Source organism: Calonectris borealis, chromosome 19 (genome assembly GCF_964195595.1).
Source record: "Calonectris borealis chromosome 19, bCalBor7.hap1.2, whole genome shotgun sequence".
NCBI classification, from domain to species: domain Eukaryota; kingdom Metazoa; phylum Chordata; class Aves; order Procellariiformes; family Procellariidae; genus Calonectris; species Calonectris borealis.
Genome location: NC_134330.1, coordinates 4,900,778 through 4,918,933, shown reverse-complemented (window position 1 = coordinate 4,918,933; position 18,156 = coordinate 4,900,778). Strand labels below are relative to the sequence as shown.

At 43.6% G+C, this 18,156-nt stretch overlaps 1 protein-coding gene across 5 annotated transcripts; it reads left to right on the top strand.

Moving 5' to 3' along the window:
* The first annotated feature begins 3,074 nt into the window (after positions 1-3,074).
* LOC142090533 (transient receptor potential cation channel subfamily V member 2-like) lies at positions 3,075-14,934 on the top strand. Of its 5 annotated transcripts, XM_075168585.1 has the most exons (18): positions 3,075-3,222; positions 3,419-3,608; positions 3,877-3,994; positions 4,906-5,204; positions 5,859-5,992; positions 6,323-6,475; positions 7,173-7,313; positions 7,793-8,091; positions 8,547-8,723; positions 9,159-9,317; positions 9,448-9,543; positions 10,071-10,141; positions 10,859-11,024; positions 11,740-11,806; positions 11,894-12,201; positions 12,595-12,713; positions 13,499-13,593; positions 14,368-14,934. In XM_075168585.1, exons 4-18 carry the CDS (start codon positions 4,963-4,965, stop codon positions 14,496-14,498), a joined length of 2,358 nt encoding a protein of 785 aa, XP_075024686.1. In that variant the 5' UTR covers positions 3,075-3,222; positions 3,419-3,608; positions 3,877-3,994; positions 4,906-4,962; the 3' UTR covers positions 14,499-14,934. The 5 variants fall into 5 exon arrangements, with proteins under 5 accessions (XP_075024686.1, XP_075024687.1, XP_075024690.1 ...); XM_075168588.1 differs by lacking the exon at positions 3,075-3,222 and having other exon boundaries at positions 3,447-3,608; positions 14,323-14,934; XM_075168586.1 differs by lacking the exons at positions 3,075-3,222; positions 3,877-3,994 and having other exon boundaries at positions 3,229-3,608.
* The last annotated feature ends 3,222 nt before the right edge of the window (positions 14,935-18,156 follow it).

Genomic DNA, 18,156 nt, shown 5'->3' with positions numbered 1-18,156 from the left:
TAGATAGGAGCCTTTAAATATTATGATGTAAGTCTAGTAGTTACGGAAATACTGTCACGTAAATTAATTGAGTCCCCAGGGCTATCAGACAAGTTCTAATAAGAAATTGTATTTAAGAATATTTGGATTTTAGATTGGGCACTGGCTGATGTCTCTAGAGGTGTAGGATTCCATCTGTGTAGCTATAACAAATGAAGCTGCTAAAATTCATCCTTTCAGTGTGGGTTTTATGTAAGTTGCAGGGGAAAAAAGTCTGGCCTTGCAAAAATACTTGATAGTTTCCCAAGTGTGAAAGTGCACCTTTAAAAGAAACAGTTTTCTCTTTTAGCTGTGGCCTTCGTGAGGTTTGAATGAAGCGCTGGCCTACCTGTTGTTCTGGAGAAAATGTTGATGGTCCACCCTTGCACGCTGTTATTACAGGCTTCTCTCCTCCTGTGAAGATGATTTTGAGCTGCTGCCCCTTACAGTGGCTACAGATCAAGGCTGTAATTAAATTACAGACACATGTAAGTGACTTTGATCTTCTATTTACAGCATACAGAAAACGTGATATTAATCATAAGAGTATTACATTTTTCAGTATTTGGTAAAAATGAGCACTTAGATGAACAAAGAATATATATTTTAGGAAATGTGCTTGTTTCCATCTTTTCGGAAAGCCATCTTCCTCATGCTTCCTTTTGCCTTCTGTTCCAGCAGGTTCCAGCCATTGCTTTTCCTGCCATGAATTATTGTGCTTCTTCATATATGATCTATAATTATATCATAATTATAATTATGAAAATATTTGATAATACTATGAAATGAAAATTATTGATTTGAGTTAAAATTTCACTTAGTAGTTAGGAGTTTGACATCTCTTTTCCCAGATTTAACGTTTCCACAGAATGTATCTCTCCTGTCAGGAGAAACTTAGTGCCATCAGACACATTTTCATCAGCAAAATAAGCACTGAGTAATCGCAAGATTCCTCCTTGTTCCCCCAAATAAAAGCTTCAAAAGGCAAGAGGATCACGTGTTCCTTTTGAAAACTCAGGCTGGCAGATAGGTGAAATTAAATTGCCACTTTTATTCTCCCTGCATGCTGCTTTGGTTGGCTTTCTCCTGATTCCTAATAGCTACCAGGATTTTAAATTTTGGTGGCAAGGTGCTTGTTAAGCATCATAACCAGCTCAGCTGGCTAGTGCACAGCAGTGACATAATCCCATTACTGACCTCGGAACGCTGTTACTAGCAAGTGCACATTTGGGCTGATCTTGTATTTTTTTTCTGCCTTGCTTCTCCCTTCTCTGAAATGGAAGTGCAAGTGTTTACCGTGGTGTACTCTCTGGGAAAGCATGTGCGCATGCGTGTATGCGTACCAGTGTTTCTGTGTTCCCCCAGCAGCTCCATGTTTCTGTTCTGCTGTGGTGACCTCTCAGCTGGCAGTGATTCCTTTCCCAGCAAGCTGCATATTCTCCTTCCTCTGTGTAAGCTATTAAAACCAGATGCGCATAAAGAACTCTGTTATGATGCGCTTTTGTGGGCTGATTTCATTCCTTGGCTAGAATGGTGGGCTGACTCCCATGAAAGCTGGAGAAAAAGCCCAAGAGGATTTAAACCCGTAAGTCTGAGCTAAACTCCTGGGCCTGAATCTATGTCTGTTGATATCACAGTAAATTAAGTGTAACATGACGAAGGCAAACTGAACTACATCAGTGCAAGGCTGGAATGAGGCAGAGGAGAGATGAGATCTGGTATTACATTTATCTGCATATATTTGTTCTTTATAGGCTATTCTGTGGGTCCTAATAAATCATTAAGCCTGGAAAGAATAAGTAGCTTTGCGTTGTTATCCGTTGGATCGGCTTGATTTTGAAACATGGGAATCTGAGAAATAAGCTTGTGATCTCATGCAAAACCATGAAAGAGGAAAAGGCACCCTGCCATTTAATGGGTGTATTTATAGGAAGGTCATCTCACAGCCTGCATCTGACTTAAAGTAGGAGCCATCTGGGAATATTTCTATGGGTGATGGCCGCATTCCAGGAAGCCCCACATCATCCTGCAGTCGTGTCAGATGAGGATTGCTTTAGGCAGCAACATTGTGCTGGGGAAGGCTATTGAGACTCTGGGTGCTGAATGTCATTTGGCATTGGTGCTGTGGGAAATAATGATCACGCTGTCTCCTGGGCCCTCAGTTCTGTTAGGAGTGGGAGAGAAAAAACTAAGACGCTTGGTGTGGGCTGATGTCCTCTGTTTCCCTGTCTGTGAGTGACAAGTGAAGGGGTATTAGCGTGCATGCATGGTCTCAACTACAATCAGTTGTAGGGATGGTCAGTCTGTGTTCCCAGAACCTCCAAGCCTCTCCAAGACTTGCAATTCTTTGGAGAACCAGCCCATTCAGAAATGGGCACTAGTGGCAAATTAAGTAACCAGTGGCCGAAGTGTTTTGGAACTGGGGCTGCTTTGTGCAGTCTTCTGTGCTTGTGATGAGCAGCTGACACTGTGTACTTTGTAGGGTAACGTTCTGGCTACTTTATTGTCTCATATGGTTTGCGCTGCCTCGTAACTGGGGTGTGTGAAGTGTGAGGAGAAGTGGCTTCCCACAGAAACAGTTGTCCTCAGATGTTTTGATGCATACTCGCTTGTCCTGGGGCTAACTGAGGGAGCCTTGTGACAAGCCTCACAACTAAACCACGGGCTCTAGCACTGTCAGGGTTGAATCAGCCGCCTCCCTTGAGATCTGAGCGGGCTGTTGTTGAAAGCCACGAGATGTCGCCTCTATACGTGCAGGCAGGGGTTAAGCATTATGAATTTGCAATAGCCAGCCAGCTTTCCCATATAAGAGCACCGCACTCATTGGCTCTCTCTTTTACTGAGAAATCTATCTAGTCATTTCCTGTGCAAGCCTTCTTCACTTTGCAAAAAGCTATACAGTTGAGTAAATTACAATAATCTGTGGTTATTCCTTCTCACAGGCAGCCTGGATTCTCTCATGGACCACCACCAACTGGGAGTTCAACGTTGTGCTGTTAATAGAGTGCTAATATGAGCGTGGTCTTCTCTGCAGAAGAAGAGGACTCTCACCCATGGATGTAAATAACTTGAGGTCTGTTTTCATGCTTATTAACACTTGTTAGTATTTGACTTGATTTCTACTGAGAGATTATTTACCCTCTGAAGGATCCGTTGAGACTCCTTGTCAGATCAGTTCTTGGGTGGAGCTTGCAGCAACTTGGGGTAAGTGCTGTGCTCTTCCTCTTTTGACAGCAGGGCTTTTTTGTGCTGCGCTACTTAAAATGGCTTGGTAAAGTCGCAGAAAGGAACAACTCAGCTCTTGAGAAGTGAAAGTTGAGCTGGCAAACAGAGAGTGCTCTCTGTGTTTCCTAGGGAAGCACAAAGTGGATGTATATATTATAGGGTCTTGTTTTTTTAGGACAATTTTGCTCTTGCTTTTAAACGAGACAGTCTGTCTGTACAAGACTGACAATAAATAACTCTCTCGAGCGCTGTGGAGAGATGGAAACTGCAGCTGAGAAATGATTTTGGGGAAAGGAAGACAGAAAAGCACAAGCAAACTATTACGGAAGTACAAATAACCCTCTAAAGGATCAGCAAATGTACCAGTAAGTGTTTTGGGGGAGGAAATAAATCTGAAATGGCATTATAGGATGTATGCTTGTGTGTGCAGAGGAATGTTTGTCATTAGAGTGCAGACTAAACTGAGTGGCTGAATTGTCATAATGGTTTGTCTTGAAATCAGCCCTTGGATTTCTTGCTGTGAGCTGCATAAAGATGTTCTGTGGCTGTTTTCTGCCTAGAACTATGTTTCTCCACATCCTAACCTAAGCCAGAATGCTTATGATGTGTCAATTTACCTCTTTGCTGGTACAGGCTATGGAGTCTGGCTGTAGTCCCAGCAAGGGAGATTTTTCTTCAGAGAAAACCTGTTAACCATTTGGAGGGAGTACATGTGAATAAGACGGAGTTATTAAAAAAAGCTCTGCTTCAGGTTGGTAATCATGGATGTTTCCTCGCTGGCTCACAAACTGTGCGTGAATCTGCAGTCATATGCTGACTACAGCTAGCTTGCATTGAGTGTGGATCTGAGATGTGTCCAGATATATATGAAGAGATGTCTCAAAAGAGTAAAAAAGGAGTACAGGACACATTAGATGAGAGAAGTGGGCTGGCTGAGTGCTCTGATGAATACTGATGCTCTCTGTACAGCAGATCTGTATCCAGCTTTGCTCTTGGGAGAGCTGTGCTGTGCTCGGGCTCTGAGGGCTGCGAGTGTCCACATGGCAGCTGGGGTGTGTGTTTGCCTGTGCTGTGGAGCTGGAAGTTCAAAGCCTGTGCCCGCATGGATAGCCAGCAGCTCCAAACACTGGGGAGATCCCACTCATTTTGCCCCAGGATGAAATGCGACAATGCATGAGCGGAACATAATTTGTGCATATGTTTTCCCTGTAGAAATATTGTCGTTCTTACCAACAGAGAACATGACAAACTTATCACTCTGTTCCAAAGAAGACCTACAGTTAATCTTATCTTTTTGGCCACTTGGTGACTAGCCTGTGTTGGCTGCACTAAGACAAGAACAATAATCGTAGTCTCCTAAAGATCCACTTTCTCTGCCTTTTATGTAAGGACCCTGTGCTGCTGCCAACAGGTGAGGTCATCTCACAAAGGGGGTTTGGATGTTCTGCAGACAAGTTGCCTGTATTCCATGAACTGCTTTTGAACTTCTCCAGTGGTACCCTATTTAAGGCCTTGATCCTTTATTCAAATACTCCCACTATGTAGAGTTTTAGTGAATCTCTCTCTCAAGGGACCCGTAGTCAACTGTAGGAGCGTGCGTGCCACACCATACACATTCTAGGTTTGTGAACAAATTGTGTTAATTCTCCCTCTCCCTCGCAGGTTTAGTCTTCCAGTGGGGAACATCTTTGGTGATCTGCAAGACCATCTCTACTAGAAATGGATAACTTCACAAATGGGCAGCCGGGCCCAGGTCGGAGGAACAGATTGATAGAATTGCTGGAAACAGATGACAGTATCCAGGATGATAAACCTGCATGTAGTAAAAACGAAGAAAGGTCAGGGCTACATGGAAAGAAAGGAGAGCCACAGCCCTTTGAGACAGCTTATCAGAAGGAGAGCAGTAACTTTCCTCCTAAAGTCAGGATTAATCTGAACTATCGGCCAGGACTCGTCAGCAAGTGAGTAACTTGGATGTTTGACAAGGGTGGGATCCCTATTGATCTGTACTGATCCCTGCTGGTAGGGGCCTATAGACTTTACCAAAGTCTAAACTAGAAGTGACAATACAGGAATATTACAGGAATCTGGTGGGAGGTAACTAAAGGCAGAAAGGGGACATATTAGCCCTTTTCTTTTGCACTTGGAAGGTATGTGTATGGTGTGTGTTGTGGTGTATTTTGGGTATAACTGAACTAGCACCAAATAAGCAAAGTTGGGTGTAAGAGCAGCTTAGCATGGAGCCCTATACAACTGAACTGTTCTTGCCAGGGAGGGATGTAAACTAGCTCACAGAGTACTTCACACCATGTGATGGGACTGATTCTGGTCCTGCAGCTATCTTGGGCTTTTCTGTCTTTGTGCTCTGGATGCATTCCAGGGTTGCACATCAGACAGGATCTGGGAAGAGCTCCAGCTGATGGAAAGAGCAGCCACTTAAGAGAATTCTGGGAAATAACTGTCTCTATTTTTCCCTTGACTCAAAAATAAAATACTTGTTTTTTCTGACAAACTTTTCTGCCTCCCTTCTTTCTTACACCGTCCCATTAGAACATATCGCACACTCTTGTCTTCCACTCTCCAGAACTTCTTAACACTTTGCATTTCTTCCGTAGCCAAAAGGACCCCAATCGCTTTGACAGAGACAGGCTCTTCAGCGCAGTCTCAAGGGGCAGCCCCGAGGCACTGGATGGTTTACTTGAGTACTTAAGGAGGACCTCCAAATTTCTCACCAATTCTGAATACACAGGTAGATTCCTGCTCAGTACACCATAAACAGGGTTAGCAGAGGCAGTGTTTAGTAATGTAGGAGGGAAGCAGGGGAACCTGCTCATGGTTCTTTGCTTTCTCCAGCCCTCTGTCCATTCTTTTATTTTCCTAATGTCCACCTGAGGATGGAGAATGCCATTAATTATATATATCCGAAGGTTTTTGCCTCTACTGCATACTAAAAATACTGAGAAAGGCCTTTACAATAATTATTATATTTGGTCCTACAGTGACACTTAAGTTCTGAGTCAAGTAATACAGATGTGTGCAAAGTACATGCGCAATCCATTCAATACTCTTTTTCTACTAGATGCAAAGACTGGGAAGACCTGCTTAATGAAAGCCCTGTTGAACTTAAAAAATGGAAAGAATGACACAATCCCACTTTTGCTGGAAATAGACCAAAAGACACAGAATCCCAGGCCGCTTGTCAATGTGGCATGCTCTGATTGTTACTACAGAGGTAAGATTTCTGTTGTGATGCTGTGTCAGAGCAGGCTCCCCATTAGACAGGCGAGATGTGCAGATACAAGGAAGAAGAGGGGAACTGGAGCTTATGCAGCACTGCAGTTCCAGAGTTCTGGTGCAGTTACAGTAACAGCCTACTCGCCTTTTGGTTCTGATTTCTGATTCTGGTCTGCATCCTCTTCAGCCCTGAATGATACACTTCACTTCTGCCACTTTGTTCTCAGTCTATAAAACAGAACTGATAGACGTTTAATAACCCAGGAATCAGAGAGGATTTGCTTTGGAAAGCTTAAAAAGCATGTCTAAAAGAAAGTATATCACTATTAAAGAATGAGTTCTGCTGGTTGGGTTATCCTTTTAAAAGCAGACATGCAGCATAGTCATGTACGTCTATTGCCTTTATCCTGTCATAGCTGCTTGGGATCTTAGTGCCAGGCAGGGGTAATTGCCTGGTCTTCTGTTGAATTTCTGACAGTCTTGGGGCTTGTCTTCTGACTTAGTGTTTCCAACGTGCTTTTCCAATGAACATTGTTGAAGGTTGTCAGTTGCCACCCAGCCCCTGCCTAGCACTGAGACTGCAGGATTGCTATGCAGAACGTACAGCGATTTTTGAAACAGTGCTTTGCTGAAGAGTCCTTCGCCTGTTCCCTCTGATAATGGCACTAAGTGATAGGTTTTGCCTGTTTCCTTAGGCCAGACAGCACTCCATATTGCCATAGAGAAAAGGAGCCTAGATTTAGTGAAACTTCTAGTAGAGAATGGAGCTGATGTCCATGCCAGAGCCCATGGTGAATTCTTCAAGAAGAAGAAAGAAGGAGTTTACTTTTATTTTGGTGAGTCAGTGTGGAACACGTTCCTTCACTTTTTTTATTGCCTTATTGTATGCGATGCTGCTAATTCTAGTTGGGTTTGCCCCTCTCTGCATGGGTTGCCATCTCCACTGTCCTGTAATCAAGCTCTTGATTTATTTGAATGGCAGGATCCTTTCACAGACTGAGGTGTCCAATGAGCATTTGCAATGATCTTTGGTTTTATGTATTTAATTCTATCTGAGGGGCTTCAGACAGAGACAAATACTTCGTTAGTTCAGCCAAATTAGGGGTCTGGGAAAGTGTTTCAGCTGCCCCCAGAAATAAGAAGTAATTGTTTACCAAAACCCTTTCTGAATCTAGAGACACTCAGAAAGAACTTGTTTGTGTTCCAGTGGCAAAACTATAGGCTAAATATATTTTCCTAGAATTGCTTTTTTTTTTCTTTATTTTTTTTTCATCCCTTTCTGCTTTCCCTCCAAATACTGTCCTAATCTCTTCAGGTGAGCTTCCCCTCTCCTTGGCTGCTTGTACCAACCAGCTTGAGGTGGTGGAATATCTTCTAGACAATCCCCACCAGAAAGCCAGGCTCCAGGAGCAGGATACACAGGGCAACACTGTCCTCCATGCCCTGGTGATGATTGCAGATGACACTGAGGAGAACACCAAGTTTGTGAGCACAACGTATGTTGAGATCTTGAAGGCAGGTGTGAAGGCTGACCCAACGTGGAAACTGGAGGAGATAGTGAATTATGATGGACTAAATCCTCTACAGCTTGCTGCCAAGACAGGCAAAGTGGAGGTAAAGACAACTGGAGGGAACCCCTGGGGTTGCTGGGAAACAAGGAAGACTGCAGCATACATCCTCAGCACAGCAGTGGGGTTTGATGTAGGAGCATCTTGCACCAAACCCATAGTAATGCTGCTGACAGTGGCAGTGCCACAGGAGACAATAAAGGAGGCCTCCTTCAGGCCACTCCGGTTAGTGTCCTACAGAGTCTCAGCTGGCTGCTGCTGCTCTCTGTCCCAGCCAAGACAGCTGGTCTAGACTGAAATTGGTTCTACTCCTGGAAGAGCTGATACAAAGTGTAGTTAGATTGCCTGCTTTTAGCCAGATAGTCTGGTGTTTGGATATATCAAAGTGTATAATGCAGAAAGCCAGGTGTCCTGTATTTGAAGGTGATTTGGGTGTGCTTGTGTCATTCTACACCTTCATGACATACACGTTTTTCTGGTATGCACCCGGTTTCTCTTCAGATCTTCAAACACATCATCCAAAGAGAGATCAAAGACCCAGCGTACAGGCACCTGTCACGCAAGTTCACTGAATGGACCTATGGACCTATCCATGTGTCTCTCTATGACTTGTCCTCTATAGACAGCTTTGAGGAAAATTCTGTGCTGGAGATTCTGGCGTACAGCAGTGACACACCGGTGAGTGCTTTTACTAAAAGGCAAAGACAGCAACACTTTTTCTGCCTTTCTATAGTGTTGCTGTATAATTATGCAAATCATTTCAAGTTAATGTGGTATTTCACATGATCACTTTTCTGGGAAAGAAATGCGTGATGGAACTATATGCATATTTTATTATTTATAGTCTGCTTGGTATGCCTCTGATAATCTATAATATGAGAGAAATTTTTGATCCTTTGGTTATCCTAAGCCTGGGCATGTCCAATTACCTTGATGAAGCCAAGCAGAAGTAACTTCTTATGGGATGGTTGATTTCTTTCATACTGAAAGGCCTAACCCTTAGGGATACCCTAACTGGGGCCACTGGACTCCAACCCTGAAAAAGACAATCCTCTGGTGAATTTGCATTCCCGTTGACACATGGGTACATTTTTGTTGTTTTTTTTTTCACAGAATCGGTACAAGATGGTGGTTTTGGAGCCACTGAACAAACTGCTTCAGCAAAAATGGGAAACGTTTGCTTCCAAGAGATTCTACTTCAGTTTTGTCTCATACTTGTCATTCATGATCATCTTTACAGTCATTGCGTACTATCAACCCTTACGGGTAAAGGTAGGACCAATCTTCTTTTATCTGTAAAGACCTGAATGGATGGAGCCGAGGTTTAAAAGGCGCAGGGTGGTTATCATCACTACCTCTGCCTGTCTTCAGTGGTTTGGGTTTTTTTGTTTTCATCTTGCAGCCTTCATTTCCAGTGGAGTTCACGGCTGGAGGCTTCCTGTGGGTCTCTGGACTGATCATTATCTTGCTAGGAGGCATTTATCTAATCTTTGCTCAGGTATGGGGATCTCTCGTCTAGTTTCCTTGTAAGAAAGAAAAGAAGGAAACCCTAACTGACATGGAGGCAACAGATTTGGTTCTCCTGACATCAGGATGTGCATGAGGGGATGGCAGGAGGGAATCCTGCTCTGAGACACTTACAGTGTCAGAGCGATCTAGCAGTGACAGGGGTGGCACAAGCCAGGTTGCTGGGCAAGAGGAAGAATAGGCTCACAACAGTAAGTAATTATGAGAGACTTCTGTGATTTATGGTACTAAAACACATCCTTGGCATTTAATGCAGTCTATTAATAAAGACACAGGGCTGACCCATGATTCAGCCCTTGTTTATCCTTGCCCTTTATAAATAAGGCCTTTTTTCATCTTGGATGACTAGCTGAAATTTGGGATCTTGAAAATGAAAGCACGAAGAGGAGCTTATAGAGCAAACCTCTCCCCTGAGCGATAGGCTATGCTGGGCAGGAATCACTCTCTAGCATGCCCTGTTGTTTTGATGAATGGCTACCATTGATTTTTCTCTATTAGAGTCTGTACTTGCGGAGGAGACGCCAGTCCCTGAAGACTATGTGTTCTGACAGCTGCATTGAGATCTTGATGTATGTCTCTTGAGCTTTTTTGCACAATGAAAGCACGGGTGAAATGGTTCTCTGCTGTGTGCAGCTAAGTTGCGCTAACATTACTAGAGAGATGGTGAGCAGGAAAGATTGGTTCTCTGCCACTGTCTCCTCTTTCCATCCCTTCCCTGCTTGCTTCTCCTACCTGCTGCGTCTTGTCATAACCCTTTGTTGTAATGGATTTCGCTGGGTAGGGTCTGTCCTTGGATTTGTAGCTGAACACGGTGAATGTCAGACCCTCAATTATTCCACAGTTAACAACATCTACTTATTAGAAAAGGAGCTCAAGTTTTTAATCATACAGTCACTACGGCTCAGATTTGGTCAAAAGGAAAATAACCTCTCAGTTTTCTGAGGAGAAATCTGTTTAGATGCATGTGTGTACATGTATGTGTGCATGTGTTCGTAAGTGTTAAAATTCTTTTCCATTTTATATCAGTTATGAGAGTTACATACATCAAGCAGTTCAGAGTTTCCATACTGTGAGATTAACCAGTTCATAACAAAACTGCAACAGATTGTGGGTCTGGTTATAACAGGATTTGCTTATATAAACTATGTGTCTGATTAACTGCCACTTTACATGCTCCCTGTAGCCTCATAAAATGTGTTTGCTTTTCCCTGCAAAGCAGAACAGATTTGCAAATGGGCCTTTTTATTGAGGTAAGTCACCGTGTCACTCATTCTACCTCTCTCCAGCTTCATCCAGGCTTTCTCATTGCTGCTGTCAGCAGTCCTGTATGGTGCAAGTTCCGAAAACTATGTGGCGGTAATGGTCTTCTCCCTGCTTTTGGGATGGGTGAACATGCTGTATTACACTCGGGGCTTTCAACGCACTGGGATCTACAGTGTCATGATACAGAAGGTCAGTACTCAGAAAAAACTTTGTATGAAAAGCTTTTGAGTGTGTGGAACTAACAGAAGTCCTGCAATTACTTTTCTTCTCTCAGGATCATAAAAACCATAAATGGAATTGATGTACTGACTATGGAAGTAAAGAAATTGCAGAAGGCAATTAGATCAGTGTCTTCAAGGAAGTACAGTTGCGGCAAACCACTAGTTTGCCATGTTAGAATATAGCAAGTGAGAGCAGCTGACACTTACCTGTTATAGAACAACTCAAAACTAGCAGTCAAAACCAGCACAAGTTCCCTGGAATTGTTATGCTTGGGCTGAGAAGTGTTTCCAGGTCCATAAAGGAATCTGGGACTAGAAAGGCAAGACAAAGCAGGTGAAATGAGGTGCCAGGGAAGAATTCTGATCACCATTTGTGTGAAACCGAATGGAGATAGAAAAGAAAGATGTGTGTTGAAACAATTTGGAAACAGACATACTGGGAAACTGGCATGATATTTATTTGTTTCAAAGAACCCATTCCTACAAACATAACAAGAAAGAAGTTCACCTAGTACTTTCAGATTAAGCTACTAATGATGTTACTTACCCGAGGAAGTAATTTAACATGTGTTAGTAGTTTCTTAAACTGGATAAAAGCTTTTTCCAACTTGCTTTCAGTATTGTTACTGGGGGTTGATGTGTGAGAACAGGAGATCATCACTTCCTCCTGATTTGTGTTTCAGACTATCCTGAAAGATCTGCTGCGTTTCCTCTTGGTGTATATGATCTTCCTCTTTGGCTTTGCTGCAGGTAAGGACTTACTCAGCATTATGTTATAGGCTGGGCTGCAAGAAGTCAATTTTTCTGAGGAGGATTCAAATTCTGTTTTTCTCATAGCTCTGGTTACGCTGATGGGGGATGCTCCTTCGGTCTCTCAGAACAAGTCCCTTGCTCAGATGGAGAGCATTGGGAGCCATGCTATGTATGGCGGGCTGCTCAGCGTCTCCCTGGAGCTCTTCAAGATCACCATTGGGATGGGCGACCTGGAGTTCCAGGAACATGCCAGATTCAGATACTTCGTCATGCTCCTGCTGCTTCTCTTTGTGATCCTCACTTACATTCTTTTGCTCAACATGCTGATTGCGCTCATGAGCGAGACTGTCACGGATATTTCTGGTTATAGCAAAAGCGTCTGGAAGCTGCAGGTGAGACATGGTGCTGCTCAGCAGGTATGTCATGGCCCAAACTCCTACTGGAGTCTCATAACATCAGAGATGGCAGTGACTGTCTTTGTCCTAAGCCTCAGCTATAAACTTTTTACATAAATTTGCCACTCTGGGGGTAAATCCTAAAATAATTTTCAGATGTATTTAAAACATGCTGTTTGCATGGCTACCAGCCAGTCCAGATCCACGTGCATAAGTAACTTGAGAGAATAAGTAACTGACTGGTACTATTAAGCTAAGGAGCACTTTGGGATTGAGTTTCAAAGTGATTTTCTAAGTCAAAGTAATTGCTGATTGGGGAAGATTTAATCAAAAAGAGGGGCTGGGCTCTGTATGCCCTGTTTTCTCTCTGATATGGGCTTCTTCTTTCAGAGGGCTATTGCTATTCTAGAAATAGAGAAGGCCTGGCTGTGGCGCCAAGGTGGGAAGAGGAGATCTGGCTGCTTCATGTCAGTGGGCCTCAATAAGAAAGATGAGAGATGGTGTTTCAGGTAAGACAGATGTACCATTACTCTTACACTCCAGCCTAGAAACGGGTTCCCATGATTCATAAGCTGGTAGCCCTGAACTGCTACAGGGAGTTTCAGCACTGACTCAGTGGAGTGACTCAACCACATGTTCCTGGGTACGTGCAGATTGGTTGGTGATTGAGGGCTAGTCGAGCCGCCAGCGTTGTCACCAAGGCATGCTGTCTCCAGAAGATGTCCTGTTTAACCCACATCTGTGCGAGTGGTTACGGTGGCAGGGTGTCTGCAATGATGCTTTCTTTGCTGCTGCGGATATAGCTGTGCCCAGAGCAGGCTGCGGTGGGAGGGATGCGGGCTGGTGCCCCGTCGCTCGGGAGCACGCAGCTTGAGTGCAACACGAGGGGGCAGCACTCTTCCTCGCATACAGGGGCTGGGAGAGCAGAGGAACCTTTCTCCAGCGAACCGAACTGCAGGCAGCACTTCTGTAACTCCAGGATGTTATGGGCTATGGAGCATGTATAGAAAGTGGAATCTTCTCCTTTGTATTAAGTATGTTCCCTGGGAGGAATTGGAGTATTTCAAAACAAACAACTAGCACACAATATGCAGGGAATAAGATATTTACCTTGTGGAGCTTGGACTACAGAAGATCTTCACTCAAAAAAACCTTTGTAAGGTGTTGTTGCTACAGCCAAACCATTAGGATTGTGTTGGCAGGATGAGGTGGATTGGGATGCTGCGGGACAATGAGATATGGACTGAAATGCTGTGCTCCATGCATCAGTGTCTGTTGCATTTTTTCTCTCCAGAGTAGAGGAAATTAAATGGACAAATTGGGCAAAGGACGTGGGAGTTCTTAAGGAAGACCCTGGAAACACCAGTGATTCAGAAATAAATCCAGAAGGTAAATTAAATCATGAAGAAAGGGCTTCAGTATCTTTTTAGCTTCCTGCTCACCAATACTCTTGGAATCTTATTATGTCTTTGGTAACAGAAATTTTAGGTAGGCCAGCTTGCCCAGAAATTGTGTCCACACAGCATCTCTCAATAGTAGCAGCATCACGTGTGAGCTGAGAAAATAAAGAATTAGAGTAGGTATGGACCTGGTCAGAGTTTGGGAACAAATGATGAGAATGAAGGAGATGCCATTCCTACTTACCTCTGGCAGAAATGGGCAGGAAATGCTGCTGAGAAAAGCAAGGGCTGTTCTTCCCTTTGATTCACCAGCCCAAATGCATGGTGCTTTTTGTAGGAAAGGTAAAATTTAGGCCCACTCATACTGCAAGTGTTAAAATCACAGGGCTTTTATAGCACAGATCAGGGCATTAACACTGGCAGCTTTGTCAAATGCTGCCTAAGATAATTATGTTTACTTCCCTTTTTACACCTGGGAAGCAACTCTGTGTGGAAAATGGAGAGCTGTTACTTTCTCTAGAAATATTTTGTTCAGCCTGGCAGAGCTTGGGCAGAAGCTCCCCCGGATTTAAACATGGCCCCCTGCTCTTCCAGCATAGGTTCTTCCTAGATGCCAGTTTTCTGGGAGTGGGGAGGTTGCAACACTTAAAATACTATCTGTTGTATGTTGGGTTTTCCCTAAACCTGCGCTTTTCTAAAAACCGGATCCCTTTGTCAGCTTCCTGCTGACAAAGGGCTGCTGTTTTTGTGTCTCCTGCTGTAGAGACAAGTTCATGGAAACGGATGCCACAGAAACAACTGAGATCAGCTGTTTCAGAGGAGCAGTCACTATTGCAGCCCCAGCTATCAGCAACTGAGATGATGCCTTTAGAGGGACAAACCAGAAATCTTTAGCAGATTTTCTGAATTGCAACTTTGCTTCCAACTTCAAAGGAGTAGTTCTTCCTATAGCGGCTGGAAGAATTGAAGGCATTATGAGTATTAAAGTGCATTTCATCAAAGACTGTGGTTCAGCCTGTGGCTTTAAATATTTTCATGCACTTTAATCATTAATTTCCTCTGAAGAAACTATTTTTACTCAACTTTCTCTGCCTGACACTTTCTGATTACTATGTCTAAAGGTGCAAGAGCAAGATCATAGGGGCAGTGGGGAGTGGTCTTTGGGAGGGCAGTGCTTTCTGAGCTGTATAGAAATAATGCTGTTTGCCATAGACAAGCAAAGGATGGAGTGACCTGTCTAAGAATGGGTTGACTGTTATTTTTTTGGCACAAGAGACTGCACTGAAGTGCTTTGGAATAAAGAGTGTTGTGAGACATGTGTGGACAAATACTCAGTCTTCAGTCATCAAGAGCCATACTGAGTCTTTGTGTCAGTACCTGCAGTGCTCGGTGTTTAGCCCACATCAGAATTCCCATTTTACAGTATTATAATGAAATCGTTTGCACAATGTGCGCATTTGCTTAAGAGCACAAAAGTGATGTGGATTTCCTGGACCTGTAACTTCACATGAATTTCTGAAACATCTGTCTTTCACAGGTTGTTTTGTCTCTGTAGAAAACAGCAGCAGAATCCTGCACGTGGCTTCTGAGAGACAGACGGGCCAAAATGCATCAGTTTATATTTTCTGTCAGTCTTGGTGGGTGTCCTGTCTTGCTCTAAATGATTACAAGGACCTCATTGCTTTTTGTAATGTGCACACTGCCTCAGGCAGGATGGGGAACATACTTTAAACTCTGTGGAAAAGAGATAAAAATGAGCTGTCTCACTGTCAGCCTATATTTAAAAATAACATGTATTTCTGTAAACTATCACTATAGCAAGTTTACTTAATAGAAAATGTTCATCCTTGGATGTATTTTCAGACCTTCAGGCTCTCTCAAAAAGGAAGAGAAGATGTGATCAGTGTGGACTATAAGGCCTTATCAAATTTATCAAATTCCTGATTACCTTTCACCCAGCACTATGCTGACCTTACTGCCATGCATGTGAACTCTTGTTTTCCATGACCTCATGTTGGTTTATGCAGCCACACCTGAAGCTGTAACAGCTGACCTTGCATTGGATGCATCTTTCATAGAGGGAATGGCTAGTGATAACCCTGAAAAAGCTGCAGACTACAAGTGTTGGTAGCATCTTTCATTCAGTGAGATAAACTATGCAACTCAAGATCTCCTGTCTCTCATTTCTACTCCGAGCAAGTGAAGCGAGGAGGTTTGTCTTTTGGAGACATCCATCCTAATCCTCACTTTGCTTACTACATGCACGGGACTGGCAGCAAAAGCATTGCTCTTAGAACTTATTCCCTGTCACTTCAGACAGGTTCTTCCCCTGTCCTGGGCAATTCCCTTTGCAGCTTCACTGCATTGGGTATCTGAATTGTAACTAACTTTTCTCACTCCAGCTTTTGCTGTTTTCTTGCTTTGTGAAGCCTTCAGCTGCTTTTTCCATCTATGGCTTTGTCCTAAGTGTTCCCAAGATTTGGCAAGGTGCTCATATTGCACAAAAGGATCGTCTGGCTTATGGTGATCTATTGCTGTGCTTGGTGCTTTGCTGTGGTAGGGAAACTTTGAGATTCTCAGGAAATGCAGAATCTGATCTGCCATCCCTGCCTGGAGTCTTAATAAACAACAAAAGTGAAATCTTGCTTATTGGTAGTGGTTTTGATAGCTATGGGCTGCGACAGCTGGCTTTCAAGATAACCTGCCTATTCAGCCATTCCTTGAACCCGCTTCTCTTTAAATCCCTTTCTTAAGCTTGCAGTGTTAGTTTATCCTTTGATCTGCATCAAAAATCTTCTTAAACATCTAGTGTCTGCTGTGAAACAGGACCTTGGCATTTCTTGTGCTTCACAGTCATGCCAGACCACCAGGCCCAGCCTCTCAAGCTCATGAATGGAGGATGATGGACAGCAGACAGGGACAGGCACCTGCAGCAAACAGATATGTCAGGTTGGTCCGAAGATTTAGCAGTGCCCAGGCTGTTGTACAGTTCTTTGATGTGCTATGGAAAAAAGGAGATTTTTCAGGAGCTACAACCTCTCTGCAGTGAGAGGTGAGTCAGCACTACTGAGATTAATATCAGTAACTTCCCAGTTTTCTGTATTCTTAACGCACAAGGCTCTTCTTTGGTTTCAGCATCTGAACCGCTTCCCATTTTTGGTCATGTTACAAACAGGAAGGCTATCTGGGGTTTATTTTGTGGGATGTCTGCAGTTCCTTGCCAGAAGTAGTACTTACAAGCTGGTTCATAGCTTTGAAGACCCAACAGGATTTTGGGATCTACTCTTAATAGATCATAATGTTTTGTCAGGAAACACTTCAGTCATTTACACAAGAAATTATCAACAGATGAAGTGCCCTCTCCCTTCTACCTCTTGTGAGGAGTAAACCCACCTGCCTGTGAACCCACCCCTATGCGAATGGGGAGGCTTTGCAGGGCTCTCATCTGAGAAAACAGAAACCTTTCACAAACGTCAGTGAAGGAATAGCTGCAATTTCTCTCCTCTGTCTACTCTGTGTATGAGCCACGGAGAGTCTGAAGGCCCAGCCATGCCATGAAGAAAAGAGACCAGCAGCTCTCATTACTTTCCATGCAGGGTTATGGATGCTCAAACCCTCCCCTGTGTCATTTGGTCAAAGTTGCTTGGTTCCTGGCAGGGTTGGGAGATGAATGCAGACCTTGTTGCTTCCAAACTCCTCCTCCTCCTCTACTCGAGCACGCTTTGCCTGGTCATTGCTCCCTGTGGCCTCTCTACTAGGCTCCAAATGCTTCCCACTGCACAGTGATCTATCTCGCCGCTTATCTGTGTAATTTTTGTAAAAGAAATTTCATGTCTGGTTTGTATGGTTCCCAATTCCCCATGAGGCCATTTTCCTCAGCGTAATAGGTGGAAACAAGGCTTTCTTGTTCCTCAAACGCTTTACATGTTTTATTTTATTGGGTTTTTTTCCCCGTTTTTTTCAAAGCGTGCTCTGAAGCTGAAGCCCGTATGGGGAGGTGTGTCTGTGTCTCAGTTGATTCCCTCTCCCTTCATCTCTTTGTGACCCCACTTGCAACTAAGCATACTTTCCGTTGCCTCTGTAGCTAGCAAAAGGAGTCTTTGAAATGTGACAGGCAAAAGGGCTCAGACAAAGAACAGATGCTTTATGTAAGTCTACATAAGCTGCAAAGAGCTATTTCTGAAGCGATGCAGCTGGACTGTTCTTGAGGCTAGCTATCAGTTTCATTCTTCTTTGCTGTATTTAAGAAATTTCATTTGTTGCTCTGGGACTAAAATGAAAATAAAATTGGAAAAAAAAAAAAAAGACATTTTAAAAGAAAACTGTTCCACTTTGCAACCTCACATCTGCTTCAGCAGCACGAATGAAAGTGGGGCCAGAGAGGACCAGGCAAAGCCTCAGAAAGGCGTGACTGCGGCTGCCTCATGGCTGGCACCTAACTCTTACTAAAATCTGAGTGCGAAGAGTGTTTTCTTCACTTCCTCTTTTGATGCAACCTTTTTTTCAGTTCAGATTCAGGAGTTGTGAGATGTGGAGTGCGACAGCATTTCTG

What these genes read in the sequence shown, in the direction of transcription:
- LOC142090533 (XM_075168585.1), top strand. Translation starts at nt 4,963, where the DNA reads ATGGATAACTTCACAAATGGGCAGCCGGGCCCAGGTCGGAGGAACAGA. An exon ending in ATCAACCCTTACGGGTAAAG is followed by an intron (nt 9,318 to 9,447) that starts GTAGGACCAATC and finishes TTCATCTTGCAG; the next exon opens with CCTTCATTTCCAGTGGAGTT. An exon ending in ACAGTGTCATGATACAGAAG is followed by an intron (nt 11,025 to 11,739) that starts GTCAGTACTCAG and finishes TTTGTGTTTCAG; the next exon opens with ACTATCCTGAAAGATCTGCT.